General features: G+C 37.7%; 1 protein-coding gene across 4 annotated transcripts in view; it reads right to left on the bottom strand.

Moving 5' to 3' along the window:
* Window positions 1-1,001: 1,001 nt before the first annotated feature.
* The window catches only part of NAA50 (N-alpha-acetyltransferase 50, NatE catalytic subunit), a 28,566-nt gene continuing 9,543 nt past the window's right edge, over window positions 1,002-20,024 (bottom strand). The window contains exons 1-5 of one of the 4 annotated variants that reach the window (XM_033211239.1): window positions 16,807-16,932; window positions 5,761-5,897; window positions 5,216-5,335; window positions 4,704-4,770; window positions 1,002-3,946 (exon numbers count right to left, since the gene is read on the bottom strand). In XM_033211239.1, coding sequence (XP_033067130.1) covers window positions 3,769-3,946; window positions 4,704-4,770; window positions 5,216-5,335; window positions 5,761-5,897; window positions 16,807-16,829 — 525 coding nt within the window. In that variant the 5' untranslated portion in view covers window positions 16,830-16,932 and the 3' untranslated portion in view covers window positions 1,002-3,768. Of the gene's footprint in view, window positions 3,947-4,703; window positions 4,771-5,215; window positions 5,336-5,760; window positions 5,898-13,170; window positions 13,666-16,806; window positions 16,933-20,024 lie in introns of those variants that run through there. The other 3 variants (XM_033211238.1, XM_033211240.1, XM_033211241.1) reach the window with 3 other exon arrangements.

The raw sequence follows: 20,024 nt of genomic DNA, 5'->3' as shown, positions 1-20,024 counted from the left end.
GTCTCCTAGAGGGCCCCATGACATCCATCTCCCAGTACAGTATAGTAACCACACTATACCAGAGTGATTCAGTGGTCGGTCTGTGTGACTAATGGAATACGGCAGAAATTACGTCACCTGAGGCTACATCATAAGAGTATGGCTTCTGCTCACTTTCTTGTATCACCTTTGGGGGAAGCCACATGCCAGCTGTCCATCAGGCAGCCCCATGATGATACCCATACAGTGAGGAACTGAAGCCCAAGAGCCACATGGGCAAGACATCTTGAAAATGGCTCCTCTAGCCTTGTCAAGCTTCAAGATGGTACAGTCCTGGCTAACAGCTTGACTGCAACCTTCTGAGATCTCACGACAGAACCACCCATGTAAGCAGCTCCTCGATTCCTGATCCAGAACTGTGTAAGATAATACTTGTTTTAAACTACAGTAATAACTAAGACACACTAGACAAGGATCACCCATTGTTTAAGTGAAAAAAGCAAAAATCTAATTATAACAATTTTGACTAGAAATATTAAACACTGAATTAAGTCCGTTAAAGAAAAAATCTTAAATTCATGTTTGATATTCAGAAAAAAGGTTAAAAGCCAACTCCCAACTCATTGAACTACTATACTCCTTCCTTACAAGGAAAAAAACCCAAAACACCTGAATATGTTATCTGTAGCCAATACACATTACTAAATAGATTGCAGCCTGAAGTGTCAAGTATTTCTAACAATTACATTAAGAATATAGCAGCAAGACAGTTCCTTGGATCTTATTTTTTCCCTCACTGGAACTGAATTGTAGACATTGGGCAGTACCTAGCAAGTCACAGAAGATCTGAATTAGGATGCCTTAATTACACCTGGCCCATTTTAATGATTTTAAAATTAGATCTTAAAGAAATGTGAAAGTAAATAAAAGCAGTAAGGGAAACACTACACAATGAGTATGTACAGTTGCTGGCTGCAGAATTCAACAATACAGTTTTGACACTTATAGATATCACAGCTCACTACCAGAACATCACATAAGTTTATTTCAGATGTAACAGCAATGTTAAAATTGACAAGTTTAATTCTTAACTGCACCAAGAAAACTTAGCCATTTAAGTATTTTTTTTTTAAGTTATTCCCTCCAAAAAACTGAGGGAGCTTTTCTTTTCCACCACCACACACCATGGTTTCCCAATAGTTCTCTTTTTGGAGGACTTTTCAACTGATGAGTAAACTGCTTTAGATATTTCAGAACTTCATTCCCCAAATGAAAGCTAATCTGGACAAACTATATATTGCATAGATTTCTCTACAGATTCTTTGCTTTAAAACCTAAATGCAACTACCATACAGTGTAATTTTAACCTATTTGCCCCACAGTAAAAACTATCTGTCCTGAAAAATATGATGGATATATCCTGTGATTTTCCAGTTAACAGAATTGTTCTAAAGATAATTATCATATATCAAAATAACCAGCTCAACATAGGACATTACTTCAGTCTTCACTGACTCATAGGCATATGAACTTGTGCCCAGCTTTTTACCTCTTCCACATTCTCCTCCTCCTCCATAAGTGGATGGAATTATTTAACATAAGTTTGATGTAGGACAATTAACCCTTTACAAACATTTACAATTTAGGTTAAGTCACTGACTACCATGGAAAAAGAAACTATATAATGATAGGGAGCCTACACACTCAATTCAAAATTTAATATTTTTTCCTCCTTAAATAACACGTACTTGTCATGAGGCAGCTATTCGGTTTTCAATAACCACATTTAGGGATACATTCATAGGACTGATTAGATAGTCCAGGTGAAATGGTTATAGAAATAGAGGCAGTGTCATCTCAGAAAACCATTTATATATCAAAGTCGATTTTGATATCTGGGAAGTTTACAAAAAGGCTGCTGCATTCTTCAAACTAATTATGCCTTCTGTAACTCAAGCACTCTTCTCTTGCCAAGAGCAAGCTGAAGCTCATCCATGAAGATAAAGGAGCTTAATGCTAAACTTTTCTTCTAAGCTTAGATTTGGATTGTTTTAAGAAACGAATACTCTCAAAAAAACCAGCAAGGTCTTTCTGCATTTTTACCATCTTAAGATTAGAACCCTATAAGCGCATTCATCAACTGTCTTCTTTTTCTGTATTATTCTTGGCACTCAAGATTGTTGAAGTCTACTGCACCTTGTACTTTCACATTCTCAAATAAAAACTTAAGGTTATAAAGTGTGCATAAACATTTTATAAAATAATTTTGTCATTTAACATATTTGGAGATGAGACTTTATACTAGAATTTTACACAAGAGGATAAATATGAATGAAACTTCCTTTTAAAGTCAAATGACAGAAAGCTCAAGCCCTGTGCATTATTTCAAAGTCTGAGAACATTTCTAAATAGTGAAGATGGGACTATAAGAGGAAAACATGAATATTTCAGACGTCTCCCATCTTACAAAGTTATCAACCTGTCAAAGCCACTCCTTATGTGCCAGAAAATGATCTGGCATAAACCAGTCCTCTCAGTGGAGGAGGTCACAGTGACATTTGTATTATTAACATTTTACACTTCTACTTTTCCAAGAATAGAAGCAATATGTTTAATAATTACCCCTGCCTCAAATCCTTAAACTCAATATCATAGGCACTGAGTATAAGCAAATCTGGGATGTTCTCCAACAGATATGCAATAGCACAGCTATGTTACTCTCAAAAATACTGTCTATTTTTTCCTATAAAATCAAATGCTCAGTGGCCACACTTTTAACAGCTGGCATTAGATGACATTAATTGAATTTATTATGTCACAGTCCATCTAAGCTTCTTTTTAGGTACTTTTTAATATGTCCAAGAGAAAACACCTGCTTCAGGTTTATTTAGGGGTAGTGACCTATAAGGACATCAACTCAATTTTTAAGGTGAGACTATTGTTGGGTTTACTGAAGAAAAAGGAACAGGGGAAAAAATTAAATCACAACACACCTCTTTAGGTCAGTTAAAGGCCATATCTCTAGCTGGGATATTAAAAAAAAATTAATCTCACCAGCCCACATTCTAAAAGTTAATGCCACTAGTAACAATCAACAGCAGGAAAAACAAACCTGCTAACAACCAGCCCACTCATTAGCAAAAAAGCAGTTTAACTCAAATACTTAGACCAAATTATAACACTAAACCAAACTGCCCCACCCACCAGCAAGAAGAGAAGATATTATAATTGCTTAAAAATCAAAATAAGCTTAGTATTTCTTACAAGGATAACGATGTTCCAACTCCCGAGAGAGTGCTCAGAAGGACTAAAGGTGGAGTGAAGGCAATGTCTAGGGATTAGTATCCCAGTCTTAAAAAACCCAAAGTACCACAAGCACACTCAACTAGTCTATGCATTAGAGAACAAGATATTGCTGCTGCTTCTTTTTGTCTTTTGAAATATACAATGTTTGTAGGCTCTGTCCTTCAATGTGAAAGCAGGACATTAAATTTGAAATTTGACAATTAAATTTTTAGGACCATCTAGCTTTAACTGCAAAATTAAACACATCTACCTTCTCCTTCCTTCAAACCACCTCACAAAAATAAGAGAAAACAATTCAAACATGATTATTTTTTTAAAGTCCTTCAAAGTATTATAACTCTTAGAGAAAAGGAAAGGAAGAAGGAAAAACAAGAACAAGGAGGGAGAAAAGCTTTAAAAGAAAAGTGTTGGGGGAGGGGGTATCAATGGGCCTCTCTTTTATTTGGCGACAAGCAAGTGCAAGAAAGTTCATTCGTAATTTGTTCAGTTGTCTGTCTTTTGCACATCTGCATTCTGACCAGAAGGAACTTTGAGGTTTTTCTGCAGCACATGAGCATCTGCGGGCTCTATCCTCTTATAGTAGTTCTTCTTTGTCTCAATAATCTCAAAGCCAAACTTCCTGTAGAAGTCAATTGCCGACTCGTTGCTGATCTGAACATGCCTGAGATATAAGAGAGTATCAGAAAAAAATTAAAATTAAGGTTTCATCAAGTTTTAAGCATTCTCCACAGATAGCTCCAAATTGGTTGGGGCTAGAATGCTACACATTTGTTACATTCTCTTTACAATGACCAGTAATCAATAAAGGTTAGGCATGCTTACCTAAAACCTTTTGATGACAATTTTACACTTTTTTTTTTGAGACAGAGTCTCTCTGTTTCGCCCAGGCTGGAGTGCAGTGGCGTGATCTCGGCTCATGCAAGCTCCGCCTCCCTGGTTCACGTCATTCTCCTGCCTCAACCTCCCGAGTAGCTGGGACACGGGCGGCCGCCACTATGCCCAGCTAATTTTTTTTTTTTTTTTTAATATTTTTAGTAGAGATGGGGTTTCACCGTGTTAGCCAGGATGGTCTCTATCTCCTGACCTTGTGATCCGCCCGCCTCAGACTCCCAAAGTGCTGGGATTACAGGCGTGAGCCACTGTGCCTGGCCAAGGCCTGAGTTTTAATCCTGATTTCTTCCCTATGACTTTGGAGCTCTCATCCTAATATAATAAAGCAATGTGTTCTATCTCAGGTCCCTAATCTACTATTATTAATAAAACAAAACTAAACAACTACTCAAATACTTTGTAACAACTACTTCCACAGTGTTTCTAAAGGCACAATAAGTGACCAGATTTTAAAGTTTCTAGTAAAGATTTCTCCTGCCAACTTATTAAACCCCTTTGATAAGAACATTAAATATTACTTTACTTACAGATAAATGTTGTCAAAAGTACCATCTTTTTCACAGATGTTTAAGACATGATTTAACATTTTAGTTCCTGTTAATAAAACAAATAACACGTGACTTCATAAATCAACCTTTAAATTATGTATCTATCCACCTGCCATCTGAACTATTTACTGAGTCCTAATAGAATTATGAGGTATAGACTAGATATTCTTATTTTCCAAAGTCGTGTTCTCTCTCTACAATAGCTATATATGTTTAAAACTGTTAGCAAAAGACTAACCTTTTTAAATAAGCACTTCCAGGTAGAAGAAAAACAGAAAAAGCAGAAGGGGACGTAAATAGCAAATCTATGTAGGGCTTCCAGCAGAATTATGTTAATAAACATTAGTTATTTCTCACCATATTTTACATAATTCAGTAACCCTTTCTCAGTATTCCTTAAAAAGACCCAAATTAACTTACTAGGTCAGACACATTAACGAAGAATACGTTTATGCCTCTCTGAAGAAGTAAAAAAAACCACAATTTTTTACCTATTCCTAGCCTTCGGTAAGGTGCCAGACATCCTAGTGTCATGATGTAAAGTCTCTTCTGATTCTGTGAATGATCCACCCTACAGCATACCGCACCTACAGCAATATCATTGAAATAGGCTGCCAAGGAAAATATAAAGATATAATGTTGAACAGACAGAATAACACATTTTATTTAATCTTTTTCCCTTTTAAAGGACTACACTGTTCCTATCAACACTAAATTTCATCAACTATCTCATGAATATCAATGACCTCAAAGCTTTTATGCCATTTTAGGAAGTTTAAGCCTCCTCTAGAGTATAGCTTAAAAAGTGAAAACACACAGGCATACACTAAATAAGAACATTAAGCATTTCTTTTTAAAATTCAACTATTTCATTCAACTGATTTCTGAGATTTTTCTCCCAACCCAGACCACTCCCATTTCCTCACTTATAAAATAAGCAAACTAAATTAGTTAACTCTTTCTGCTCTATAAAAAAATAGGGCTCAAGAATAGAAAGAAGGAAAAGAAGGGAGAAAAAAAAAAAACCATGTAATACCAAGTTTTGCTAGCTCGCCAACCTCCAGCACATCCTTGTAGAACTTGTCATTGTAGCTGACTGGAAAGATGACCTGATTCAGTCTTTTCAACTGTTTAATATTGTGTGGTGTCACATCTCCCAGCTCGATCCGGCTACTGGAACAAATCAAAATGTACTCAATAAAACATAATTAGCCTCATTTTTAATATGAACATATGAAAGGGGTACCAAGTCTTTTTTACATGATTGATAAATCCAACTCTTTCAGAGTTGATTTATAAGCAAATTACCATTTATAAGCAAATTTTGACATCATTCAATACAAATTCTACTCATAGCTTTCATACAATTACGCACATTTAGGGACAAATATGGCATACAACAACTACTACAAAGGCCAGAATAACATTCTACAAGTGTCAAAATTTTCCTTGTAGTTTATAGTTCAGAAAAATTTAGATATACCTATTTCCGATAAAATTACAGTTCCTTTGTCCAAGTATCTTACTTCTAGTAATTTATTCTAAGAAAACAATGGAAGTATGCAATACCATGCACATTCTATTCATTGAAAACTGTGGTCCATGAACTACCTACATCAGAGTCACAGAGGCGATACTCAAAATTCACATTCCTGGACACACATACCCCATTCTCAAAACCAGAGTTGCTGGAACGAAACAAAGTAATCCACATTTTGAAAACCACCCCAGTATGAAAACTATCCATTAAGAAAGCAACAGGAGTGATATGGTTTGGCTGTGTCCCCATCCAAATTTCATCTTGTAGTTCCCATAATTCCTACTTTGTGGGACAGACCCGGTGAATCATGGGGGCAGTTGCCCTCATGCTGTTCTCGTGATAGTGAGTTCTCACAAAATCTGATGGTTTTATAAAGAGCCTTTCCTTCGCTTCGCTCTCATTTCTCCTTCCTGCCATCATGTGAAGAATGACGTGTTTGCTTCCCCTTCCAAACTGATTATAGGTTTCCTGAGACCTCCCCATCCTTGCGGAACTGTGAGTCAATTAAACCTCTTTCCTTTATAAACTACCCAGTCTCGGGTATGTCTTTATTAGCAGCGTGAGAAAGGACTAATAAAAGGAGCACTCTAAGAAACCACCTGTAATCTAAACAATTGGTTCCACGGAAAAGAAGATTAAAGCTAAAAAGTTTTCAGTTTTAACTTCTAACAAAGAATCAAAGTTGTTTTGCCTGCAGAGCTGTAAACAAATAATTTTTAATAGCTGAAGTGAACTTCACTACTGTTAAAGGCAGATCAAATGTGACAAGGCAAACCTGACAGCATTCTACAATTTTCTTACTCCATCCGTATTATTTGCCCAAAAAAGATACTGTGGTATATTGTTTTGTGGAGAAAAAGCACATTTCAACCATATTTAACAACGGACTTCTGCCGGGCATGGTGGCTCACGCGGTCAGGAGATTGAAACCATCCTGGCTAATACGGTGAAACCCCATCTCTACTAAAAATACCAAAAAAATTAGCTGGGCGTGGTGGTGGACACCTGTCGTCCCAGCTACTCGGGAGGCTGAGGCAGGAGAATGGCATGAACCCGGGAGGCAGAGCATGCAGTGGGCCAAGATGGCGCCACTGCACTCTAGCCTGGGTGACAGTTTGAGACTCCGTCTCAAAACAAACAAACAAACAAACAAAAAAAAACAATGGACTTTTGTTAACAAACACAGAAACATGCTTGAAAGGATTTTAATGTGTAGTAGAAATTGTAATTTTTTTTTTTTTTTCGAGACACAGTTTTGCTCTTGTGGCCCAGGCAGGAGTGCAATGGTGCGATCTTGGCTCACTGCAACCTCCACCTCCCAGGTTCAAGCGATTCTCCTGCCTCAGCCTCCCTAGTAGCTAGGGTCACAGGCATGTGCCACCATGCCCAGCTAATTTTGTATTTTTAGTAGAGATGGGGTTTCTCCATGTTGGTCAGGCTGGTCTTGAACTCCCAACCTCAGGTGATCTGCCTGCCTTGGCTTCCCAAAGTGCTGGGATTACAGGCATGAGTCACTGTGCCTGGCCCAGAAATTGTAATTTTAAAAACTGTATTTTGAAATGTTAAAATTCAGATTAAAAAGCAAAAAAAAAAAAAAAACAAAACAAAAAAAAGAAAACACAAAAACAAAAAAACAGCTGGGCATAAAAGTCTGTAATCCCAGCATTTTGGGAGGCCGAGGTAAGAGGATCCTTTGAGCCTTGGAGTTCAAGACCAGCCTGGGCCATATAGCAAAACTTTATCAGAAATTTTTTTAAAAAAGTTAACCAGGTGTGGTGGCTTGCACCTAAGGTCCCAGCTACTTAGAAGACTGAAGTGAGAAGATTGATTGACCCTGGGAGGTCGAGGCTGCAGTAAGCTGATTGTGTACCACTGCATTCCAGCCTGGGTGACAGACTGTCTCAAAAACAAAACAAAAAACAGCAACAATTCCAGATAAAAAAAGAAATTTCTAAAGCTGATTTATCTGGATAGAGAGGAATATGATATAATATTTTATCTTATAGTACAAAGTTCTCTAAGATGTATTACTCCATAATGCCCAGTTTGGAGAACATTCTGCTTGCTAAGGAGTTAGGCAAAAACAGGAGACTTTACCCTCTATTTAAGCAGTCTGTATGAAGAACACAAAAGAAAGCACGAAGCATTCTTCCTGTCATACTTAGCAGTTTTGAACCGCTTAGCTCATTTGGAACTTTAGCCTTCCTGCCTCGATTATTTTTATACCACTAATCTGTATTATTTGTTGCAACCAATGATCTTTACATGTCTTGTATGTCTTCCTAAAATCTGAACATAGTTTCTTAGCAACCACACAGATTAAATAAACAAACATGTTAGTAAAAGGGTACGAGATTTATTTATTTAAAAAAAACCCTCAGCCCCATAAAGTTAAAAAATAAAAATAAAAAAACAGAAATTTTCTTGTTATAGTCTCTTCCAACTTCTAGCCACATAGCCTTTTCTTATCCCAAATATTTGACAACTATAATGAATTCCCTGTATGAAATTCATGTTTTCTTTAAGTAGATTACATCTCATTGACAGAATTCCCCCTCTTCATACCACTTTTCTGACTAAAATCTACTGGGCTCACTTTCCCCACTATCTACCATTCACATTAAAAAAAAAAAAATAATGGGAGGCCAAGGAGGGCAGATCACAAGGTCGAGAGTTTGAGACCAGCCTGGCCAATATGGTGAAACCCTGTCTCTACTGAAAATACAAAAATTAGCCCAGTGTGGTGGCATGCGCCTGTAGTCACAGCTACTCGGGAGGCTGAGGCAGAAGCATCACTTGAACCTGGCAGGCAGAGGCTGCAGTGAGCCAAGATCGTGCCACTGCACTCCAGCCTGGGCGACCACTCCAGCCTGGGCGACAAAGCAGGACTCCATCTCAAAAAAAAAAAAAAAAAAAAAAATTCTGTGGATACTGTAATTCTGTAAAATATAGGATCCTTTATTTTTCTTTTTTTGAGACAGGGTTTTGCTCTGTTGCCCAGGCTGGAGTGCAGTGGCATAACCACAGGTCACTGCAGCCTCCACTTCTCAGGCTCACGTGATCTTCCCACCTCAGCCTGGCAAGCAGCTGATAATACAGGCACATGCCACCACACCCAGCTAATTTTTGAATTTTTGCAGAGACAGGGTTTCACCATGTTGCCCAGGCTGGTCTACAATTCCTGAGCTCAAGTGATCCGCCCACTTCGGCTTCCCAAAGTGCTGGGCCTACAAGCATGAGTCATTGTGCCTGGCCAAAATATAGGATCCTTTAAAAATGCTGTAGCTGACAGGGATCACATCTTACCTACATTGTCTGCTGTTTAACTTACCATAGGGCCACAAGTTGGGTGTAATTGTTTTTACATATGGTTTATATTAATTTAGAGCACACCACTAAAAAAAGAGTCTTAGTATTTAAAAAGTGATTTAAAATTACATTATGAAGTTTAAGTATGAACAATAATAGTAACTTAAGAACCCATAAAGTCAAGCTTCTAAAGTATAAATGAAAGAACCTGAGGTTTTTAAAATTTTAGGAATCATCTGTATCTAATAATAACTAGGCTTCAAGCATATTTACAATTTTGAAAGAATAATACCAGGTATTTCTTGACTTCATACAAGAAGAAAAAGTGGTTATAGTGCACTGTTAGATTAAGTCTAATAAAAGTTAGCTACTAAAAAAAGTTTCCATCAGGGTGGCCAGATAAAGCCTAAATACAGAAAACAGTATTGAATCATTACAGAATAACAGGCAGCTTAATCTTTCCCTAATTAAAACAATACATGTCTTTTTTTGTTTTATTAAAAAAGCACACCATAGAAATGACATAGAAAGGGAAAATATCCTGCCATAATATAGCCAGAAATAAGTTTGTTGATAGTCTTCCCATATTTTTCTATGCATGTATATATACGTGTGTGTGTGTGTACACACTTTAGACAAATTTGAGATATAAATATCGTTTGGTAGCTGTCGGAAAAATTAAGCTGTTTTAGAAAAATTAATTTGATTTTTGCAAGAAAAAATATGCTAGAACAATTTCAAAATGTTCACTTAATGTAACCTTGTCAGCAAAACTAAGCTTCAAATATAGTTTAACTCTCATTAACATGATATGTCTGACTGAAATGGAATACTTCTGTAATCCTGATCACTTAGCTCCAAATTATTTTAAGACGTGGATTTTCTAAATATATCAAAGTAATATAATCAACTTGTAAATATAAGTTAGCAAGGAACACGTAGTTAAAAAAAGGCATAAGCATATGTAAGGGATATGTAGACGTGTCAAGAAAACAATAACATTACTTGAATGTAAACAACCAAAAAGCTTTTAGTTAAAATAGCCTATAAAAAATTAAGTTAAAAGAAAGCCTAAAGTCTCTATTTAAAAACTAATCTAATGGAGATTTTAAGAATTCTGTGAATCTAAATTTTTCTAAAGTTCTTATGAACATAATAGAGTTGCCTATTTAAAGCATAAATCAATTCTATTTCAATAAATATTTGAATATCTGTGTTATGCATCTGGAATGCAAAGGTGTTTACATTTGGTAGGAAAGACAGGTATATACAATGTGCTACTAACACTGTATGTACATATAGTTACAAAAATAATACTAGAATGAAGGTGACAATGGGAAACATTTTGAAGAATGATAGCTTATCCTGTGGAAGGGCAACAGACGCAGTCTAATAAAACATGAACAAAATAGCAATGATGTAGTCCGAAAACTAAGGTCAGTTTGATATGGCTAAAACATCAAGTGTGCTTGTGTACAAACGTGGAAGCTGAAAAAGAATCAATTTTATGAGGGCCTCGTATATCGGCGTATTTGGTTATCTTCTCTATACTTACTCTCTTGGTGATCTCACTTAATCTTGTAGTTCTGTGGCTTTAATGCTGCCAAATTTCCAAATTTCTGTCTCTAGCCTATAGTTCACTCCTGAACTCTACACTCCTAGATCCAAGCCATCTCCAGCAGACACTTCAAAGTGAACATACTGCAAACAATTTCAAATCTTCGTTCCAAAATCTGCTTTGCTTGCAGTATTTCCTGTCGATGGCCTCTCCATCCTTAGCTGCAGAATATGTTAACTCCTTCAAGTCTTTGTTCAAATGGTATCTCAAAAAGGCTTACCCTGACACACTTTCTTTCCTTCTTTCTTTCTTTCTTTTTTGAGACGGTGTTTCCCTCTGTTGCCCAGGCTGGAGTGTAGCGGTGCAATCTCAGCTTATTGCAGCCTCCGCCTCTTGGGTTCAAGCAATCTTCCTGCCTCAGCCTCCTAAGTAGCTGTCATTACAAGCATGTGCCACCATTCCTAACTAATTTTTGTATTTTTTGTAGAGACGGGGTTTCACCATGTTGGCCAGGCTGGTCTTGAACTTATGGCCTCAAGAGATAGGCTCACCCACCGTGGCCTCCCAAAGTGTTGGGATTATAGGCGTGAGCCACCGCACCCAGCCCTTGTAATATTCTTGATACATTTTCTTATCAGGGTTATGTTGGTCTCAAAGAAAGTTTGGAAGTGTTTCTTCCTTTTTGTTGTTTCATTCAATCAATAAATGGAAAGTTTCAGGTATTTTCAAACTATGTTAGGAAGGGCATAAACATTTAGGACTACTGTAGATAATTTGACCCTTTTATCATTTTGAAATATCCCTCCTTTTTGCTGGCAATACTCCTTGTTTTAAACTCTACTTTGTTCATCAATACACAGTTTTCTTTCTTTTTTTTTTTTGAGATGGGGTCTCAACTCTGTTGCCCAGGCTAGAGTGCAGTAGCACAATCTTGGCTCGCTGCAACCTCTGCCTTCCGGGCTCAGGGGATCCTCATGCCTCAGCCTTCCAAGTAGCTGAGACCACAAATGCATGCCACCACTTCCAGCTAATTATTATTCTTATTTTTTGTATTTTTGGTAGAGACAGGATTTCACCATGCTGCTTAGGCTGGTCTCGAACTCCTGAACTCAAGCAATCCACCTGCCTCAGCCTCCCAAAGTGCTGGTATTACAGGGATGAGCCACCAGGCCTGGCCTTACAGCTTCCTTCGAATCAAAGTTTCATGTTCTTTTACCTTTTTTTTTCTTTTTTTCTTGTGTCCTTACATTTAAAGTGTGTGTCATGTAAATAGCATATAGTTGGATCTTATGCCATTAATCTGACAATTGGAATATCTGGTCTGTTAAGAATTAATGGGCCAGGCACAGTGGCTCACACCTGTAATCCCAGCACTTTGGAAGGTTGACTTGGGTGGATCACTTGAATCAAGGAGTTCAACACCGGCCTGGCCAACATGGTGAAACCCTGTCTACTAAAAACACAAAAAATTAGTCAGGTGTGGTGGCGCATGCCTTTAGTCCCAGCTACTTGAGAGGCTGAAGCAGAATTGCTTGAACCCAAGGGCAGAGGTTGCAGTGAGCCGAGACTGCACCACTGCACTCCAGCCTGAGTGACAGAGCGAGACTGTGCAAAAAAAGATTTAATGTAACTATTGAATTACTGATTTAGTTGATTCAAGTCCATCAGCTTGCCATTTTCTATTTGTACCAAGTATTAACTGTTCTTCATTTTCCTGCCTTTTATGGGGATCAATTTTGATTGATCCCTTGGCTTTTGGAAAGAAAACTTTTTAAAGCTTACATAAAATTAAATTTATCTTTTTGGTGTATAGTTCTGAGCTTTTACAAATAATCATGTAATCATTACCAAAACATACAATAATTTAATTACTCCCAAAACCTCCCACATGACCCTTTAAAGTTCAACTCCCAGGTAGCCCCTAATCTCTTTTCTGTTACCCATAGTTTTCCCTTTTCAAGAATGTCACATAAACGGAATCACAAAACACATAACTGCTTGTTTGATTTCTTTCATTTAACATAATGTTGGAGACTCACTGCAGTGTTGTGCGTATCAATAGCTCATTCCTTGTTAATGCTGAATGGTAGTCCATTATGTGGATGTACTGTAAATTTATCCTCTTGTTGAAGGGCGGCTGTTTATAATTTTTGGAGATCATGAGTAAAATTCCTATAAACATTTACATATAGGTTTTGGTATGAACATAAGTTCTTATTTCTCTTAGTAAACACCTAGGAGTGGGAATGCTGGGTCTTAAGTGCATAAGAGTTCTAGCTGTTTTGCATCTTCATCAGCATTTGGCATTAACTTTTAAAATTTATGCTATTCTAACAGGTATGTAGTGACAACTTATTGTGGTTTTTAGTTTGCATGCCCCTAAATAATAAATGAAGTGAGCATCTTTTCATGTATTTCTTTGCCACTCATGTATCATCTTTGTTCAGATCTTTTGTCAATTTTTAAAACACTGGTTTTTCTTGAGTTTTGGGTGTATTATGGATACTTGTCATTTGTAAATTATGTATGTTGCAAAGAATTATGTATGTTGCAAAGACTTTTTGTAAATTATGTATGTTGCAAAGAATTTTTACCAGTCTATGACTTTTTTCATTTTCTTATTGTTTTTGGGAGAGTTTTACATTTTGACAAATTTATTTCATGGATTGTATTTCTGAGTTGTATTCAAGAAATATGTCTAACTCAAGATCACAAAGAGTTTGTTTTCTTCTAGATGTTTTACATTTAGGTGTATGAACTCCCTCTTTCTTAAATCCCCCCCATTTTTTTTTAAAGCAGCTTTCTTGAGGTATAGTTTATATACCATAAAAGCCATGGTTTAAATGCACAGTTCAGTGATTTTTTTACTATAAAGCTGTGCAACTGTCACTGCAATTCAGTTTCGGAACATTCTCATTACAGTCTCAAAATTCCTTAGGTGCATCTGCAATGAATCCCCTTACCTACCCCTGAAGAGCCACTAAATCTACTTTCTCTTTTTACAAATGTGTCTTTACTAGACATTTGATATAAATGGAAGCACACAAGAAAAGTGATCTTTTGCACTAGGCTTTTTTAATGTGGCATACTTTTGATGTTCACCTGTGTTTTAATACATGTCAGCAGTTTGATCTTTTTATTACTGAATAGTATTCTATTTTGGTATAGTTTATACCACATTTTGTTTATTCATTCACCAGTTGATGGATATTTGGGCTGTATGTGCATCTTGGCTATTATAATGCTACTATGAATATTGCATAAAAGTCTGCATGTGGACATATGTCTTAGTTTTCTTTTTTGGTAGATAACCAGAAGTGGGATTGCTAGGTTGTATGACAAATATGTTTAGCTTTTCAAGAAACTGCCTGTGGTAGGTACAATAATGCCCCCCACCCCCAACCAAAGGATGTACATGTCATAATCCCAGGAATCTTGAATATGTTACTTTACATGGAAGAACAGACTTTGCAGATGTGATTAAGATCTTGAGATGTGAAGATCAACCATGATTGTCCAAACAGGCCTAATATAATCACGTAAGTCCTTAATAAACAGAGGAGATATGACAACAGAATACGATTCAGACGAAAAAGATTTTAAGATGCTCTATGGCTGGCTTTGAACATGAAGGAAGAGCCAGAAGCTAAGCGAGTGCAGGTCTATAGAAGCTGGAAGAGCCAAGGAAACGGATTCTCCTCAAGGGCCTCTAGGAGAAACACAATCCTGCTGTATTAGTATCCTAGGCTATCTTTAAAAATTACCACAAACCCAGTGGCTTGAAGCAACAAACTTATTCTCTTATAGTACAGGAGGCTAGAAGTCCAAAATCAAGCTGTCAGCAGGGCCATGTTCTCTAAACTCTAGGAAAACATATTTCCTTGCCCCTTCCAGCTTCGGTGGCCCCAGGCTCGGGGCAGCCTACCTCCATCTTCACACGGTCTTTGTGATGTGTCCGTTTCCTTTCCTCTTCTTCTAAGGACACTATTCATTACATTTAGGACCTACTCTATATCAGTATGAACTCAGTTATACCTACAAAGACCCTATTTCTAACTTAGCTCACATGCTGAGGTTCCAGGTACGTAAGAATTTTTGAAGGACACTATTTAAAATCACTCTATCTGCCAACACCTTGATTTTAGCCCAGTGAAACCCACTTCAGACATTTAACCTCTAAACTGTGGCTGTGACATTTATATTTCCATCAGTAATGTATTAGGGTTCCAGTTTCCCTACACCTTTTATTGCCTTTCTGTTAACAGCCATTCTACTGGTGTGATGTGATATCTCATTGGACATATTTATCTAATGACTAATGATGTTGAGTATGTTTTCATATGGCTATTAACAATATGTTTATGTTTTTTTTTTTGGTAAAATGTCTATTTAAATCTCTTGCCCATGGTGTAGCCCTGAGAATAAACCTAGAATTTTTACACTAATTTTGTACTCCTATTTTTACATTGGATTGCTTGTCTTACTGTGTCATAAGAGTTCTTTATATATTCTGGATACAAGTCCTTTATTAGATATATGATTTTGCAACTAATCTCAATTATAGTTTGCCTTTTCATTTTCTTACCATGGTATCATACTAACATAAGATGTTAGTAATATGAGAAAACTGGGAATTCTTTGTAGCATCTTTGCAATTTTTCTGTAAATCTAAAACTACTCAATTTTTTCTTTTTTTTAATTAGTGGAGAAACTATTAGCATAACAGATGATAAGGCATTTCAGCCAACTGCAATTTGTGAACCTTTTTGGATTCTAATGTGAAAAAAAAAAAAAAAAAAAAAAAAAAATATATATATTTTGAGACGGAGTCTCGCTCTGTCGCCTAGGGTGGAATGCAGTGGCCAGATCTCAGCTCACTGCAAGCTCCGCCCCCCGGGTTTACGCCATTCTCCTGCCTCAGCCTCCCGAGTAGCTGGGACTACAGGCGCCCGCCATCTCGCCCGGCTAGTTTTTTGTATTTTTTAGTAGAGACGGGGTTTCACCGTATTAGCCAGGATGGTCTCGATCTCCTGACCTCATGATCCGCCCGTCTCGGCCTCCCAAAGTGCTGGGATTACAGGCTGGAGCCACCGCGCCCGGCCAGAAAATATATTTTTAAAAGACATTTACAAGACAGAAAAAAACTAAGTACAAACTGGATATCAGATCATAAGATAATATAAAGTATTGTAATTGTTTAAAAAATCTTTCTCTGTTAAAGATTCACATTAAAGCCCAGGCATGGTGGCTCATGCCTGTAATCTTAGCACTTTGGGAGGCTGAGGCGGGTGGATCACCCGAGTTTGGGAGTTTGAGACCAGCCTGGCCAACATGGCGAAACCCCATTTCTACTAAAAGTACCAAAAATTAGCCCAGTGTGGTGGCGCGCACCTGTAATCCCAGCTACTCAGGAAGCTGAGGCAGGAGAATCGCTTGAACCTGGGAGGTAGAGGTTGCAGTGAGCTGAGATTGCGACGCTGCACTCCAGCCCTGGTGACAGAGCAAGACTCTGTCTCCAAAAAAAAAAGAAAGAAAAAAGATTCATATTAAATATTAAAGCATTTATAGATGGAAAAGGATAATACATCTAGAGTTTCTTTTGGAAGTGCCCCAGCAAAAAGGGAAAATTATAGGTCAGGCAAAGATGAAATAAAATGGGAATCGATCCTACTTACTGTAGTTGATTGATGGGGCTCATTCTACTGTTTCATTTCATAAATGTTTAAAGATTTCCACATATCCACCATGGAATACTACACAGCCATAAAAAAGAACAAAATCACATCCTTTGCAGCAATATGGATGCAGCTGGAAGCCATTATCCTAAGTAAATTAAAGTAACAGAAAATCAAATACTGCATGTTCTCACTTCTAAGTGGGAGCTAAACACAAGGTACACATGGTCAAGGTCCCATGAACATAAAGATGGGAACAACAGATACTGCGGACTACGAGAAGAGGGAGAAGGGAAGGAGGGGCTAGAGGTGAAAAACTACCTGTTGGGTATCATGCTCACTACCCAGGTGACAAGATCAATTGCACACTGAACCTCAGCATCATGCAACATACCCATGTAACAAACCTGTACATGTAATCCCTGTACCTAAAAGTTGAAAAAGAATCCCTAACAAAGTACAATAAAATACAAACATTACTCATTATGTAAGGCACAACAAGCTGCAGTACTTTCCAGGCATGTTATTTTTGACACTAAAACTCAAAGTAGAAAGTAAATGATTCCTCATTTATTTCTTACTGTATGAACAAGTAAAAGGAGGCAAGACCTTCAAACCTTTAATACACTATGATTTCTCAATCCCCAGCTGTACAAGGCTTCAGTTTATATAGAACAGAAATTGAATGAGAGCTGAATGAGTAAGCCTTCCATTTGGGTACCAGATCACTCTTCCAAATTTCAGCAGTGTCCAGACAGTCTATTATCATCTCTGCCTTTGGAATAAACACCTATTAATACATGTTCTGACAGGTTCCCCCCCCCATCAAAACTAGTGTCAACGCTTTTAAGGTATGAACGAGCAATTTAAAAAATGATTTATATGATGCAGTCTAAATGTTACCCAATGAGACTGAAGTGTTAAATAAAAACTAGGTGGTAAAGGGAAATGCACTTGGATTTTTTAAATGAAAGAATTCTCTTTTAAAACATATCGCTTTGACAGCTATTTCCTGAAACATAACTACTTCATAGCGTATAACTTTTGATTATGGGACTATACCAGGCTACCAAGGATGTCTGTAGTAAGAAGAAGGTCAAAGAATATAAGAAACACTTGAATTTTAGAGGTAAAAGAACAGGAAACTGGCCGGGCGCGGTGGCTCAAGCCTGTAATCCCAGCACTTTGGGAGGCCGAGACGGGCAGATCACGAGGTCAAGAGATTGAGACCATCCTGGCTAACATGGTGAAACCCTGTCTCTACTAAAAAAAAATACAAAAAACTAGCCGGGCGAGGTGGCGGGCGCCTGTAGTCCCAGCTACTCGGGAGGCTGAGGCAGGAGAATGGCGTAAACCCAGGAGGCGGAGCTTGCAGTGAGCTGAGATCCGGCCACTGCACTCCAGCCTGGGCAACAGAGCGAGACTCCATCTCAAAAAAAAAAAAAGAACAGGAAACTACAAAGACGTCCAAGAAACGATTTTCAAGAGAAGGGAGGAAAACCCTGGAGAGTAGTGTTACAAAATCAAAGAATGAATCCCAAACCTGGTTATATACCAGAATCATCCTGCCAGTTAAAAATTCAGATTCTCAAATTCCACCTTGGCAGCTTTACTTTTGTAATTAAGCTTGTTATGCAAATCATCATCCAAATTTAACACCCATCTAAATTAATTTTCCCACTGCATGTGTGTAAATTCCTAAATCTGAGAAATCTGGTGAGGGAAACAGGGGCTAAGGATGGGCACAGAGAATGGGTCATTGGAAAAACTATGCTATATGATCAGGAAGGATCACAAATTGTTTGCTTACTTCTGGTAAGAATGTAATATAACGTAACAATGTAGACTACCTTAATTTATCAGCAGTTTAAGACCTTTACTCTGCATATAAGACACAAATCGCTTGCCTAAGAGTTAAATCAGCCATGTGGTCACATCTATTTGACCCACAAGTTTTTTGTTTGGTTTTTGAGACAGTCTCCCTCAGAAGCCCAGGCTGGAGTGCAGTGGCACGATCTCAGCTTACTGCAACCTCCACCTCCCAGGTTTATGTGATTCTCATGCCTCAGCCTACCGAGTAGCTGGGACTACAGGCGCCCACCACCATGCCCGACTAATTTTTGCATTTTTAGTAGAGATGGGGTTTCGCCATGTTGGCCAGGCTGGTCTCAAACTGCTGGTCTCGAATTCCAGGCCTCCGAAAGTACTGGGATTACAGGCGCGAGCCATCGTGCCTGGCCTGACTCACAGTTTTTCCTTTTTGTTTCAGGTTTTTACAAGTTCAATGCTAATATTTAAATTAAACGATTTTATATAAAGTCTCAAATTGCAGCTTCTCTTGCTTTACTGATTTACTTTATCTGCGTGGTCCCTGTTGGCAGTAGAGTTTATGGCCCTACCTGTAGAAAAGTGAAGCCAGTTGTTATTAAATAAACTAAATTACTCTCTCAGCTCAAGTAAATTGGTGTGACATGCTATTTTTCCTTGTTTTTCAGATCCATAACAATCAAACCCCAAGGTATTCTCATACCAGAATTTTTAGACTAAGAACTGAAAGTGGGACAGACTGTGATGTAAATAAGAAACAGCTACTGCCAAAGTGCCTACAGACAATTTATACTAAGTCCTTAAATGTGAAAAATGCAGTTACTTGTCTGCCTCTGCAGACCCCCATTGGCTATTCATTTGTGCCACAAGATTGTAATTTCATGTACATAACTTCTGGGCTTAGAATATGCTAGTAGGAAAACTTTACCCTTGGCCTATAAATCAAGCAGTGTGACGAGATAATGCACACTAAATTTTGGCACAGCAATGTCAAATATGGACACAAATGTTTTTAGCTATTTAACTTATTGCCAATTACGCTCATAATTGTAAAAACATTTAGTAGCAATATTCTGGAAGGCCACAAGATGGGGATATGACTCCACAAAAGTGGGTCTCGGTAAAAAGTTTTTTTAAAGAAGGATGGTTTCACTATATTGCCCAGTGGCCTTGAACTCCTGGGCTTAAGTGATCTTCCAGTCTCAGACTCTGAGCAGCTGGGACTACAGGCACCACATCACCACACCAGGCTCAAAGTGTGACTTTTTAAGTTATATAACAAAAAGTGAAAATGAAGTATAGAGAAAGCTTAAAGCCTGTTTATACTTTAGTGAGTAGCACATAATTTCAACTGCCTGTTCATTTGTTGTCTAGAGTATTTGATCTGGACT

Source organism: Trachypithecus francoisi, unplaced genomic scaffold, assembly GCF_009764315.1.
Source record: "Trachypithecus francoisi isolate TF-2019V2 unplaced genomic scaffold, Tfra_2.0 Lachesis_group0, whole genome shotgun sequence".
NCBI classification, from domain to species: domain Eukaryota; kingdom Metazoa; phylum Chordata; class Mammalia; order Primates; family Cercopithecidae; genus Trachypithecus; species Trachypithecus francoisi.
This window is presented reverse-complemented; position numbering and strand designations above follow the sequence as displayed.